We start from the raw sequence: 15469 nt of genomic DNA on the forward strand, positions 1-15469 counted from the left end.
GCTACAAGCAGGCCTGTTTTGTTGCAGAAGCACTAGCGCGACCGGCTCTGAGACATCCCGAGAACACGGTGATCATGCCAAGCTCAGGGGTGGGGGCAACTCCCTCCTTATCCAACCACTTGGAAGCACTGCTAGGTGGCTCCATTTAAACAAGCCCTGGCTAACTCTGGCCCAGTTTGGCAGGACGTTGGAGCACTCCTGCAATGTGTTTGCAAACTAATTCTGTGGGCATGTGCAAACACATAAGTTTCCTTGCAATGGGTCCTTTGGTCTATGCAAATCCTCTGGAGGCGATCCCCAGCGAAGGACAAAATTCCTGTGGAACGTTGCCAACGGGAGTGTCTTCACACACATACGGATAACATGCAAGGAGGTGTCACAATGACAACTGAAACTGGGACCTGCTTCTCAGAGGTTTGCATCTTGGCGGGGATTAAGGGAGGGGCTGCAGCCCTGTGGCAAAGCCATTGCTTTCCATGCAGAAGGTCCCAGATTGTATCTTTGGCGTCTCCAATTAAAAGGACCAGACAGAAAGAGATGCAGAGGAGTTCTGCCTGAGATTTGGGCAATCAAAGCAGATCATATCCCAGGCTTAGTGGATTAAATGGCCTTGGATGAAGGGTTGTGTGAAGTCAACCGAAGAGAGGCCACAAGATTCTCCCAAATCCAGCTCCATTTAGATCAAGGATCTAGTTGATTTACAAAGTCACCCTCTCCCTCTTCACCTAAGAATCCATTCCATCCTTCTTCCTTCTTGGCCATCCTCCTCTCCGGCTGATATCTTAATCGTTACTTCCTTTTCCCTCCCAGGTTGTCTACTTCACAGCCATCTTCCCCTACGTCGTCCTGGTTATATTGTTGGTACGCGGCACAACGCTGGAAGGCGCTCGAGAGGGCATCGAGTATTACATTGGGTCTCAATCTAATTTCACCAAACTCACGGAGGCAGAGGTGAGGGTCTCCCTGTTTTTACCTGCAAAAAGTGGGAGCAGACTTCCTCAAACTGGTGTCCTCCAGTTGTGTTGGACTACAAGTCCCATCAATGGGAGTTGTAATCCAACACATCGGGTGGGCCCAAGCTTGGGAAAGGCTGACTCGGAAAGTATGTTTTGTCACGTACTGCGCTTTCAGTGTGCCAAGGGCATCGCAGAATTCATTGACCCTGGAAGGTGGGACACGCTTACGTCCTAACTGGGACTAAGGCCAGATCTACATCAAGCAGAATATAACACTATGAAAGTGGTTTGAGAATGGTATATAGAATGTGTCATGGGCCCTAACAGGAGTCCTCATGCAAGCACTGAGTCATTACTGACTCTTGGAGGGACGCCAGCTTTCGCCGACGTTTTCTTGGCAGGCCTTATAGCGGGGTGGTTTGCCGTTGCCTTCCCCGGCCGTTATTACCTTTCCCCCAGCTAACTGGGTACTCATTTTACCGACCTCGGGAGGATGGAAGGCTGAGTCGACCCGAGCCGGCTGCCTGAAACCAGCTTCCGCTGGGATCGAACTCAGGCCATGAGGAGAGTTTCAGCTGCAGAAACTGCTGCTTTAGGAGTCAGTGCACTTCAAAACCATTATAAAGCAGTCGTGTAGATCCTGCCTAAGTGTAAGGGCTTGGAGGAGGGGTGGGGCTTAAATTGAGAACCTCAGAATCTGAGGCTGGGTCTGTGCCTGTTGCAGCCTCAAGAGCTCTCCCTCTAGGCACAGAAGGGAATAGGCCTGGCAACATTGGGCCCTGGGATTGGCAGTTAGTATGCAGCATCTGGATTGGCCAGACCTGACGTAACTATGAGGGTTGCCTGGACATCTGTCCTTTTGCAAGTTCCACAGGGCAATGTTTTCCGAACGTTGGACTCCAGCTCGTCTTGTTCAGGTTGCTCACCTCAGAGACGTTGTGGTGTGTGGAGTCTCTCCCTTGGCCTTCACCCCAGAATATAATTTGAAAATAAAAATATTGGCCAACCTTACAGGCTTGTTATTAGAATTACTGAACCAGTGTAGGTTAACTGCTTTGAGTGGTAGGGAAATAGTTATAGAAGAGCAAAGCATTATCGTATTCGTTTACTACTATCCACGTACAAGTTATTTTTTTTTGTACAGCACCTATGAAGGCGCACCTGCAGACCCCTAAAGCTCCCAGGATTATACATGCAACAACATGTGTCATTTCTCTCTCTTTTTCAAGGTCTGGAAAGATGCGGCAACCCAAATTTTCTTCTCTCTGTCTGTTGCATGGGGCGGGTTGGTCGCCCTCTCCTCATACAATAAATTCAACAATAACTGCTATTCGGACGCCATTTTTGTCTGCGTGGTCAACTGCCTCACCAGCGTCTTCGCTGGCTTTGCCATCTTCTCCATCTTGGGACACATGGCCTTCACGGCAGGCAAGAAAGTCTCAGACGTAGTAGATTCAGGTGGGTTGGAAAAGAGCTGTTTCGATCTTACTTGTATTCTGTGGCAAAGACATGGGTGTTGTGCAGGAACCTTGCACGGAATACCTTGGGAAATAAATTGACAATGAGATTATCTGTGAGGGAGACACACATTGTCTCTTATTTATTTATTTTTATTTTATTTATTACATTTTTATACCACCCAATAGCCGAAGCTCTCTGGGCGGTTCACAAAAATTAAAACCATTAAGAACATAATAAAACATCTAACAATCTGAAAACCCAAATACAAAATACAATATAAAAAGCACAACCAGGATAAAACCACACAGCAGAAATTGATATAGGATTAAAATATGGAACTAAAACAGCAAAGTTTAAATTTAGGTGTTAAAATACTGAGAAAATAAAAAGGTCTTCAGCTGGTGACAAAAGGAGTACAGTGGAGGTGCCAGGCGGACCTCTCTGGGGAGCTTGTTCCACAGCCGGGGTGCCACAGCAGAGAAAGCCCTCTTAAACTTGTGTTGAGTAGACTCAGTAGAGGATGACATAAGGGTGGAAGAAAATGGAGAGCTCTCTCTCTCTCTCTCTCTCTCTCTCTCTCTCTCTCTCTCTCTCTGAAGGTTAATGGTGGGGGATTCAGGGCTGGTAAAAGGAAGGCCGTGTTCACATCATGCATAGTTAAACTATGGAATCCTCTGCTAGAAGGGCCACCATCTTGGATGACTTTAAAAGGGGATTAGACAAATTCATGGGGGATACAGCTATCCTTGCCTACTAGTGATGATGGATATTTGCCTTTAATATCAGAGACAGTATGCTGGGGGATTAATTGATTGTAGGCTTTCAAAAGGCAGCTGGTTGACCACTGTGGGAGCAAATTGCTGGACTAGATTGGCCTTTGGTCTGATCCAGCATAGCTCTTCTTATGTTCTTAAAATGAAGCCTTCCGATGCCTGTGCTCCTGAGATCCAGAAGATGCACACTGAGTGCCAGTCCCTGGGGGACAAACAGCAGGGATGGGCTAGAGCTTTCATCCTAGCTTCTGGGGAAATTGGATGCTGGAGTGCTCCATCTCTTGCTCTGATCCAGGAGGTCTTCTCTTGTTTTCTGATGTATTCCAAGCTTGGTAGGACACTGGCCATAGCTAGACGGGGCTTTATCCCAGGGCCATCCTGGGGATCGTCCCTGTGCGTTCATATGATGCATAGGGGATCCTGGGATCAGGGAGGGATGATCCCTCCCTTGCCCCGGGATCTCGCCCTACACTTTAGGCCTGCTTTTTCCATGTTCTCAGGCTGATCCCGAGACTGTGGAATGTGTGGGCTAGCGTCACGATTTGTCCTGACTCCTGGAAGTTACTTGCGAGGAGCTGGGACCCGTGCATGGGTGGGGACCCATTGGGGATGGGATGGGGTGAGCAGGGGGAAAAAAACACTTACCTTTTGCGCACAAGCACTCGTGCGCTCCTTCCTCTTTAAAAAACAAAAAAAACAAAATGGCGGGCGCGACGTCCTCTCCCTCTGAGGTCATTGCGTGCTGCGTGTAAACAGAGGGGGAGATCTTGCAATAAAAACATCTCAAGATCTTCACTCCTCCATCACGCTAGACCGGTAGGCCACTGTAACAGGTTGTGGAAGCCAATGCCGTAGTTCAACCAAGGTTACCTTCATCAACCCCTCAGCCATCCCCAGTTCTACAGAATAACCTCCATGGACACTAAAAGCCAACACTTCCTGATGCCTTCTGACGTGACCATTGCTTCTGCTCCATTGCAGGTTTCGACCTGGCGTTTGTTGCCTATCCAGAGGCTCTTTCCAAGCTACCGGTCGCTCCTCTCTGGTCCTTCCTGTTCTTCTTCATGCTTTTGCTCTTGGGTCTCGATTCCCAGTTTGCTACCATAGGTAAGTAGTGGATGAAACAATCTTTGCCCAAATCTCCCAGTTGGCTACATATTGAGCATGCCCACTGCAGCAAACCTGACCACACTGCAGAAGGGCAGTTGTGCAGCCTGATGACCTGTTTAGTTAGGGAAGCAATATTTACTGGATGAATCAGTTACTTTAATCCCAAGGAAGGCTCTCTTGGCCCTTCCTAAATATGGACTTCCACCAGCTGCTCACAACCTTCCTGTTTAAGGGCAGGGTGGGGGCGGAAGCCATGAAGGGGTTAGAGGTCTGTATACCGAACTGCTTTTACTGCTGCAAGACCACCACCCCCACCGCAATTTTGGTTGCTGTTTTGTATTTTGTGGATGCTGTTTTTAGCAGTTCAGTCATTTTGATTTATCATATTCTAGGGTGACCATATTTGGGAAACCAAAAAAGAGACACCTAGTGTGTGTGTGGGGAAGCAGCTTTCTGAGTCCTGCAGAAAGTACGTGATTCCCCCGCCACCTTAAAGAACCCGATTGGAGTGGAGGAGGGGAAAGGATTTCATTCTGCACCACCACCATCCACTCCAATTGGGGCCTTTTCTATAATGTCCACGAATGACCCACTTTCCCCTTTAAGACCTCAATTGGAGCTCGGGGTGGGGGAATGCTGTGCCTCAAGAAAGCATGTCACTCCCTCCTGCCATGCTAATGGCAGCCTTAAAGAGGAAGGTGTGTCATTCCAGGACATTATTGAAAATTATAGAAAATCCCCCCTGACACCATGGAAAGAACAAAAACCAGGACAAATCCGGGGAAATCCTGACAGTTGGTCACCCTATCATATTCATTTTAACTTCTTGTTGATGGCAGCCTTGAGCATTTTCTTTTTCTTTTTTTTTTAAAGGAAATCAGGATATAAATGTTTGAAATAAATAAATACACTAAATATCCACCCCCACTTTATCCCACAGAGACCATCACAACCACCATTCAAGATATCTGTCCCAAACTAATGAAGAAAATGAGGATTCCAGTGACCCTGGGTCTGTGCATGCTGTTGTTTCTGCTTGGCCTTGTGTGTGTCACCCAGGTAGGTTTTTACAGGGATGAGAGAAACAGCAATTTTAGAGCTCATCTAAATTCTCCAAAAAATCTCTTTGAAGCTTCTTTTGGTTCACTGCTAGGGTGACCATATGAAAAGGAGGACTGGGCTCCTGTATCTTTAACAGTTGCATAGAAAAGGGAATTTCAGCAGGTGTCATTTGCATACATGGGGAACCTGGTGAAATTCCCTCTTCATCACCACAGTTAAAGTGCAGGAGCTATACTAGAGTGACCAGATTGAAAAGAGGGCAGGGCTCCTGCAGCTTTAACTGTTGTGATGAAGAGGGAATTCCACCAGGTTCTCCATATATACAAATGACACCTGCAGAAATTCCCTTTTCAATACAACTGTTAAAGATACAGGAGCCCTGTCCTCCTTTTCATATGGTCACCCTATTCACTACTATTTTCATTTTCAGCATGTTTTTTATTTATTTATTGGCTCACATTTTGAATGGGGAGAGCGCAAACTTCTGTGCATATTTTTCAAAAGTGTGCAAAGTTCCCCCATTGAATAAAACACAAACGTGTAATTTTTATTTTTATTTGGGGGGGGGGGGGGCGGAATGTAAGCTGACCATATGAAAAGGAGGACACTGCTTCTGTATCTTTAACAGTTGCATAGAAAAGGGAATTTCAGCAGATGTCATTGTATGCATGCAGCACCTGGAGAAATTCTCTCTTCATCACAACAGTTAAAGCTGCAGGACCTATACGAGAGTGACCCGATACAATAGACGGCAGGGCTCCTGCAGCTTTAACTGGTGTGATGAAGATGGAATTTCACCAGGTATTGCGTGTATAATAATGATACCTGCTGAAATTCCCTTTTCAATTCAACGGTTAAAGATACAGAAACCCTGTCCTCCTTTTCATATGGTCACCCTATTCACTACTATTTTCATTTTCAGCATGTTTTTTATTTTATTTTTGGCTCACATTTTGAATGGGGAGAGCGCAAACTTCAGGACATATTTTTCAAAAGTGTGCAAAGTTCCCCCATTGAATAAAACACAAAAATGTGTAATTTTTATTTTTAATTGGGGGGGGGCGGAATGTAAGCTGACCATATGAAAAGGAGGACACGGCTTCTGTATCTTTAACAGTTGCATAGAAAAGGGAATTTCAGCAGATGTCATTGTATGCATGCAGCACCTGGTGAAATTCCCTCTTCGTCACAACAGTTAAAGCTGCAGGATCTATACGAGAGTGACCGGATACAATAGACGGCAGGGCTCCTGCAGCTTTAACTGGTGTGATGAAGATGGAATTTCACCAGGTATTGCATGTATAATAATGATACCTGCTGAAATTCCCTTTTCAATTCAACGGTTAAAGATACAGAAACCCTGTCCTCCTTTTCATATGGTCACCCTAGGGAAATGTGCATTTTATAGAATCATAGAATTGTGGAGTTGGAAGGGACCACGAGGGTCATCTAGTCCAACCCTCTGCAGTATGCAGGAAAACCAGTTAAACCATGGAGAACCCACAACCTCTTTGGGTAGCGTGTTCCACTGTTATACAGATCTTACCATCAGGAAGTTTTTCTTTATATTTAATTGGAATCTAGGTAGCTGTAACTTATACCCATTATTTTGAATCCTAATTTCTGTGACAGTGGAAAATAGTTCTTGACCTTTCCTTTTTATGAACCTGCTAACACATTTCCAGTCTGCATTTTTTGAATGTGACTGCAAATTTTGACATTTAGGGACATTACTCAGAAAATCATGCTCCTGCTTGCATTTATGTTTGGGAGTGTCCACGGAACCTGTTCACACAATTCATGAACAAAGCTGAATTGTTATACATCCCTGTTTTTATCCCTTTGCCCACAAGAGAATGAGGAAATACCTCAACATGGACAATACTTTAGGGTGACCATATTTGGGAAACCAAAAAAGAGGACACCTAGTGTGTGAGGGGGGAAGCAGCTTTCTGAGACCTGCAGAAAGTACGTTATTCCCCCGCCACCTTAAAGAACCCGATTGGAGTGGAGGAAGGGAAAGGATTTCATTCTGCACCACCACCATCCACTCCAATTGGGGCCTTTTCTATAATGTCCACGAATGACCCACTTTCCCCTTTAAGACTTCAATTGGAGCTCAGGGTGGGGGAATGATGTGCCTCAAGAAAGCATGTCACTCCCTCCTGCCATGCTAATGGCAGCCTTAAAGAGGAAGGTGTGTCATTCCAGATCATTATTGAAAATTATAGAAAATCCCCCCTGACACCATGGAAAGAACAAAAACCAGGACAAATCCGGGGAAATCCTGACAGTTGGTCACCCTACAATACTTCAGTGGAGCTTCATAGAATCATAGAATAGCAGAGTTGGAAGGGGCCTACAAGGCCATCGAGTCCAACCCCCTTCTCCTTTTTCATTTAGTAAGAGGAAAAACTCTTGAGACTTTCTCATCTCAGGGCCAAGGGGGAAAATCACCATGAGTTCCCATAGAATGACCCTTGCCTCTTTCCCTTCTCTTTCTGCAGGCAGGAATTTACTGGGTCAACCTGGTGGACCATTTCTGTGCTGGCTGGGGGATCCTTTTTGCAGCTGTCCTTGAGCTGGCAGGAATTTGCTGGATTTATGGTAAATATATGCTGGGAAACCTGCCAACGCCTCCAGCAGCCACCCCCACAAACAATAACAGAAACTCGATTTTTAGGAACATTACACTAAATATATACTTTTGCTGATAAATTCTCAGATCAAATCTGTTTACTACAGTCCATGCCCAGATGGAAAATGCAACGTGTAGAATATATATTCTGGGCTGGATCCAGATTTAGGCATGCTTAGAGTAGAGCCACTGAAATTAATTAATTAATTATTATTATTATTATTATTATTATTATTATTATTATTATTATTAATATTTCTTACCCGCCTCTCCATCCTGATTGATCGAGGCAGGGAACAACAGTAAGTATAACATACATAAAATACTGATTAAAAACATAGTATACATTGTTAAAACTTCCTAAAAACATCCTAAAAGCATCCTAAAAGCATCCTAAAAACATCCTAAAAGCATCCTAAAAACATCCTAAAAGCATCCTAAAAGCATCCTAAAAACATCCTAAAAGCATCCTAAAAGCATCCTAAAAACATCCTAAAAGCATCCTAAAAACATCCTAAAAGCATCCTAAAAACATCCTAAAAGCATCCTAAAAGCATCCTAAAAACATCCTAAAAACATCCTAAAAACATCCTAAAATCAATAGGGCTTAATTGAGGGTTAACTAACTTCAATCCCATTGATTTCAATGGGTCTATGATAAGCATGATTAAGGTCAGATCTACACCAAGCAGGATATGACACTTTGAAAACGGTTTGAAAACTATATGTGGTTTGTGTCCTGGGCCTCAACAGTTGTCACTGCTGTTATAAACCATTTTAAAGCAGTAGTATAGATCCTGCCTAACTCTGGATTCAACACATATATCACAGACACATACGGAGTGGTATATAATCTGTGCTAGACAAATCCAGAATATATTAACTGGGTTCTCAACTGAACTGCGGCAGAAAAAATATATCTTTTCAACCTTTTCAACAAGGATAGAGATAATGCCAGCTAAACCATAAACCACCCATAGAATGAATTGTCTCTACCAGGCTACTTAGATAATAAAGGCATAATCAGCTCTCCCCTAATGTCCTGACAGAAATTGCAATGCAAGAAGGCATGCGTTGCAGTTTCTGAATAAATCTGGCAACAATCATTTGAATATGCCAGATGCAAAGTTTTGCCTGCTGATTTTCTAAAACAGTTCAGTTAGGCAACACCCACCGTATTGTCAATGTTGGCAAATGAATCCAAATTAGGATTCTATAGTAAGAAGGGGGCTCAAAGGCAGACCACTGGCGTTGCATGCCAATGGTCTGAGGTTCAATCCCTGGAGGCATTTCCAATTATTATTATTTTTTAAAAAAGCATCAGTAGCCCTTCTTGGTCTGAGATCTGGGACAGCTGTTACCAGTAAAGAGTAGGCAAAAAATGACATGGATGGACAAGACAAAAGCAGTTTCCTATGATTTCTTGTTTTCCATTTCGGATTTTATTTATTTATTTATTTATTTATTTATTTATTTATTTAATTACATTTATATACCGCCCCATAGCCAAAGCTATCTGGGCAGTTCACAGAAGTTAAAAACAGTGAACATTAAAAACAAGTATATAAAATTTAAAACCATCAAGAACATAAAAACAACAAGATCCTTTTAAAACAACGATTCTGGAGTCAATTTAAAAAACAAACTCAGCATATGTTGTTGACCTGGCGCTGAAAAGATAACAATGTTGGCGCCAGGCGAGCCTCGTCGGGAAGATCATTCCATAATTGGGGGGCCACCACTGAAAAGGCCCTCTCCATTATTATTATTATTATTATTATTATTATTATTATCATCATCATCACCATCATCACCATCGTCATCTCCCTTTCCAAATCTATGCACAAATCCCACGCACAAATTCCATGCTGGCTAAACATCAGGCACGTGGAGTCAAATCTGTACCGCGTCCTGTTGGAGGATAGGTCGTCCGCAGGACTTCTGCATCCCTAATCATGCGCAAACACAGAACTAACTCTGCGGTGTGTGGCTGTTTTGTACAGGCGGAAACCGATTTATCCTAGACATAGAAATGATGATCGGAAAGAAAAGCTTCTTCTTCTGGATATGGTGGAGAACGTGCTGGTTTTTCATCACTCCTTGTCTTCTGCTTGTAAGTATTAGAAGCGGCAATATGAGATAGGTCCATTCTGGTATAAAAACGGGAAAGGTCTTGCCTTCGTCGTCGTCCCCCCCCTTTTTTCCCCCGAGCGTCTCATTGGGGGATCTGATTGGATGCTGGAATGGATGGATCTGGATTGGATACTAGAATGGGTGATCCAGCAGGGCATGTTCTTATGAAGATTATGCATATTCACGGAGGTGAGGGCCGTTGACAGCTATCGCTCCCTCTATTTCTGATGTCCAGGCTGTGAGTGCCGATGCTTATGGAATCAAAATGGCACCACCTGTACACAAGAGGGAGGCTTTGGGGGAAACCTCCCACACTGGCGCTCCTTCCCGGCATCTGGGGAGGGGGAGGAACGGGGCGGCCGGCTCTCCTCCCTCTGACCTCCCTCTGACTGCCCTGTTTGTCTCCCCCCCCCCCGGTTGTTGTTTTAAAATTTATCCGTAGATGTAAAACTTCACATCTACAGATTTAAAAATAATAAAGAAATGGGTGTGGGGGAGGGAGGAACAGGGCAGCCAGAGGGAGCTCAGAGGGAGGAGAGCTGGTTCGGGTGCCGCACGTTCCTCTCTTCCTCCCCCTCCAATTGCCCCGTTCCTCCTCCCCCCCCCATTTTGTTTTTAATCTGTAGATGTGAAGGTTCGCATCTACAGATTAAAAAATTTAAAATAAAAATGCGGGGGAAGCAACAGGGCAGCTGGAGGGGGAGGAAGAGAGGGATGCACGGTGCCAGAACTGGCCCTCCTCCAGCAAATGGCAACCAACCAGGGGTTGCCATCAGCTGTGGCACACCTCCGCTTAAAAAAAAGTTGGGGTAAATGCCCGACTTTTTTTAAATGGAGTTTCGGGGTTTTGCCCCTAGATGGTTTCACGATGGTGGCTGCGTCATATAGATGACATGCCGCCACTCCGAATCCACCCCTGGGGCAAACCCTTCGTCCAGACAAGTCCCAGGAGAATCAAAAGAAGGCCTGGAGGTTGGCAGAGGGTAGATTTCTGGGCCTTGGGGAGACTCCGGTGATCAGAGGTGGAAGTTGGGAATCCTAGATCTGAACAGTTCCGGTCTGTTTCGGTCCTACTCGAAGCTGCAGACACAACCTTCACCTGCTTTGCCTGGCTGGCCTGAGTTTTGACTCTCATGTCTTTCTTTCTCTCTTTCCCTCCCAAAACCAGGCAATTTTGGTTTGGTCTTTGGTCACTTTTGAACCCCCGAAGTACGGCAGCGTAGAATACCCCGGTTGGGGTTCTGCGGTCGGCTGGTGTATGATCTCATTCTGCCTGATTTGGATCCCCGTCATGGCCGGTTACAAAATAGCCAAAGCACAAGGGAGTTTGTGGCAGGTGAGTGTCCAAGAAAAGGGTGTGTCGCGCTGTGCCGTGAACTCTCTTCCAACGAAATCAGGGGGCCGTGGCTCAGTAGGCAAGCCCCTGCTTGGCAGGCCAAAATGCCCAGCAGTGTCTCCAAACTCCTGCCTGAAACCCTGGAGAGCTAATGCTGCCAGTCAGTGTCGACAATATTGGGCTAGATGGACCCAGGGTCTGGCTTTCAAACAAAGTTGAGAAATAATGCAATTGTGAATTCTAGGCCTTTTTTTGCTGAGCTTTTTTTTTTCTTTTTTCTCAGAGCATAGGTTAGGGGGCTTTCTACTTTTGGGGGAGTTGGCAGGGGCTGGTTGGAGAAGGTGTAGTTCAGGGGCAGAGTTCCTGCTTTGCATGCTGAAAGCCCCAGGTTCCATCCTTGGTGGCATCACCAGATAGGACTGGAAAATCTCCTGCCTGAAACCCCGGAGAGCCGCTGTTGCCAGTCAGAGTCAATATTACTGGGCTAGATGGACCATAGGTTTGACTCAGTATAAGGCAGGATCTATCCTACTTCTTTAAAACAGTTTATAACACTAGTGGCAACTGTTGGGGCCTGGGACACACACCATATACAATTTTCAAATTGTTTTCAAAGTGTAGTATCCTGCTTGGTGTAAATCTGGCCTAAGCCAGCTTCCAGGGTTCCTAGTTATGTTTTTCACAACTGAAGGAACATCCAAGGCTTTCTAAGCTGCCCCATCCACCCCAATAAACTGCCCCATTGTGTCCAAGGTCTAAAATGATCTCGCTGCACCACTGAGCACAGGGTATATACTATTTAATCTGATGGATTTATTTTTATTTATTTATTTATTACATTTGTATACCGCCCCATAGCCCAAGCTCTCTGGACGGTGAACAAAAGTTAAAAACAGTGAACATTAAAAACAAAGGTACAAAAATTTAAAAGCATAAAAACAGCAATATCATTTAAAACAACTATTCTGAGGTCAGTTAAAAAAAACTCAGCATATGTTGTTAACCGCCCGGGAGAAGAGAAAAGTCTTGACCTGGCGCCCAAAAGATAACAATGTTGGCGCTAGGTGAGCCTCATTGGGGAGATCATTCCATAATTTGGGGGGCCACCACTGAAAAGGCCATCGTCCAAGCTTCCCTCAAAGTAGGCACCCGGAGGAGGACCTTAGATGTTGAGCATAGTGTACGGGTAGGTTCACGTCAGGAGAGGCGTTCCGTCAGGTATTGTGGTCCCAAGCCATGTAAGGCTTTATAGGTCAAAACCAGCACCATGAATTGGGCTCGGAAACGTATAGGCAGCCAATGCAAGAATTCCCTTCTCAAGTCTTCCAAGCCGGTGTCCACTTCGCAGCAGAGATTTCCACCGGACCTTCCATGCCTGATGAGTGGAGTCTTATTTGGCTTTCATGTTCTCCCCCTTTTAGCGTATTGTCACCTGCTGCAGGCCCCAACCCAACTGGGGTCCCGCCCTGCAGTGCCATCGCGGGGAAAGGTACAGCCACATGGTCGACCCGGAGAAGGAACACGATATGGAGATCCCAACCGTGGATGGCTACATACACAAGCTGGACTGAAGGCGGCACGCCGGGATGCACATGCTGTCCCTCAAAGCCCAAACTCACCCAAGCTTGGGAGGATGGGATTGTCGTGCAGGCCATGCTATTTATTCTGAGAACTTGTACATTCTATTACAGAGCAACGGATAATAAGTCAACGGAGCTTGGAGGCCGGTTCTTCAGCGCCGCCAACACGGACCACTCTAGCCCCCCTGCAGAGCTGTAGGAGTTGCAGCAAGGGCGGGGGCAATCTCCTCTCCTTTTGAATGGTGCTTAGACTAGGTCCATGCTGTGCATGGTGAGAGCAGGTTCTAGAGCGTGACTTCTAGCTTACTTCTCAGGGGGCCCAAGATGGGTCCTTGCTGGAGATGGGTCCTTGCTGGAGATGGGTCCAATCCCCTGCCCAGCCAAGACCCTTTCATAGGGGAAGTGCAAATCCTATCCCACCCGAATCATATCCTTCTTCCTGTGCGGGGAAAAGGGACAGACAGCCCTACCCTCCCTTGCAGGAGTGTTGTGATGTGCATTACTTCAGTAACAGGGTGAGGGTGATCCAAAACCATATAAGTGCCTGAGGCTGGGAGTAAGCACCACGGACCTTTTGGGTAGACATGTCTAGGAATAATTCTGCAGCCAGCAGTTTATTTGATTTTGCATAATTTATTCTTTGATTATTATTATTATTTTTAAAAAATGATTAGTTTGCCTAATTTATTTTCATTGTTCTCCTGGGGAGGGGGCAGGAATGAGGCAAAGTCACTGAAAATGCATCCCCGACAGAAAACCTATCCAGCCACTTATCTTTTGAGATTTCAGTAGGCATTGTTTACACACCTTCAAGTGTATCTTCTCAGTCGTCAGGACTAGCGACTTGCACATTTTGTGTCTTAAATGATATTCTTAAGAGAAGCTGAATCCTGTGTCCAGGATGCTTCACAGCCCTGGCTATTCTCAGAAGGCAAAGACTAGTAGGCCAGCAGAGAAGATGACTTTGACCATGCTTTGGTTTTGTGTGTTGTATATCTCAGGATGTGTTGACCACAGGTGCCTTTTTTTTCATGAGACACTCCCTTCTTTCCACGTCTTTAGAATCCCACCGAATTCCCTCTGTGTCATCTATGTGTCATTTTTCTCAAGCACAAAAGAGTGCTCGAGAAAAACCGCGCGCACAACTCCATCGCCACGCGGAGACCCCTTTTCTTTTGGCCTTTAGGATGTTGATGTCATGAAAGTATTATTTGCAAAGGGTTGCAGCGCCTTTTCTTCAGTGGTGAGATGCCGTGAAATGCCTGGGGCCTCACTTCATCGCACACTCAGCAGCCTTTTGGGCACTGAGTGTCAGCAGCAGCAGAGTGTGTGTGGAGAGAAAGAGCACTTCTCCTGTGCCTATTTACCTCAGTAAAAGAACAGAAATGGAGTTTCGTCGTGCCTTTGATGGAACCCACGAGTCCTCCCTATAGGGTCCTCACAGTCTGTTCCTGAGCTACGTGATCAAGAGCAGATGTGTGCTAAAAATATTCTCCTCATAACTTGATAGGATGGTACAAACACCTTACCAAGTGGTCCCCCACACCATACTATTGGCCATCCTGGTTGGGACAGTACAAGTGGGAGCCCTATATCCATCCCACCTCCATTTCAACATTTCCTGTCATACGGAAGGCCATGTCCCAGAAATCTCTCCTTCTCAAATGGGCACTTGGACTGTGCACAACATGGAGGAGAACACTTACCAGCTGTATTCTTTGTTTGAAAGCAGGATTTTCCACCTCACCGTCTGTGGAAACAGTGTTTTCTTGCACATACGAGGGCCGCCGTAGCACAGTCTGGCTCTCCATCACTGTTATCTTGGCCTTTGGCAATGGGTTGTCCTGGCAATGTGCCGTTTTATACTGCGAATTTTTGTTTGTTTGTTTGTAAAAATTAAGACACTGCTGTCTTAAACCAATAAAATGCCAGTTTTTAAAAAAATTGTGGCATGTGTGTTTTTCAAACCAAAATGCTGCCATTTCTCCACCTACACACCCCACACCCTGAGCTTGTACTGACCTTTCGGGATCATTTTCCCCCAACAATGGGTGCTGCCTTTCAAAGATGTAGAAATGTTAACAAGGGAGGTGCAAGTGATCCTCCTCCCAATCCCTTCATGCTTAGGGCCACAACCTTTCACTGATTAATAATAATAATAATAATAATAATAATAATAATAATAATAATAATAATAATTTTATTTATTTGTTACCCCCCTCTCCCTCCAGATTGAGGCGGGGTACAACACAAATGCAAACGCCATAAAATACATATAATTAAAACTTTGAAAACAAATACATTATTAAAAGCTGCACATTATTAAAAGGCATCTTAAAATTCCACTGGGTAGGCCTGCCGGAAGAGATCAGTCTTTATAGCTTTCTTAAAATCCAGAAGACTGTTAAATTGACGAATCT

The 15469-nt window shown here is 45.2% G+C and overlaps 1 protein-coding gene across 1 annotated transcript in view; it reads left to right on the top strand.

The window, feature by feature from the left end:
- The window catches only part of SLC6A14 (solute carrier family 6 member 14), a 29159-nt gene extending 16119 nt beyond the window's left edge, over positions 1-13040 (top strand). The window contains exons 7-14 of the mRNA XM_063142079.1: positions 811-951; positions 2186-2414; positions 4172-4297; positions 5241-5359; positions 7870-7969; positions 10004-10113; positions 11302-11469; positions 12891-13040. Coding sequence (XP_062998149.1) covers positions 811-951; positions 2186-2414; positions 4172-4297; positions 5241-5359; positions 7870-7969; positions 10004-10113; positions 11302-11469; positions 12891-13040 — 1143 coding nt within the window. The remainder of the gene's footprint in view (positions 1-810; positions 952-2185; positions 2415-4171; positions 4298-5240; positions 5360-7869; positions 7970-10003; positions 10114-11301; positions 11470-12890) is intronic.
- Positions 13041-15469: the final 2429 nt, after the last annotated feature.

This window comes from Elgaria multicarinata, chromosome 15 (assembly GCF_023053635.1).
Source record: "Elgaria multicarinata webbii isolate HBS135686 ecotype San Diego chromosome 15, rElgMul1.1.pri, whole genome shotgun sequence".
NCBI lineage: Eukaryota > Metazoa > Chordata > Lepidosauria > Squamata > Anguidae > Elgaria > Elgaria multicarinata.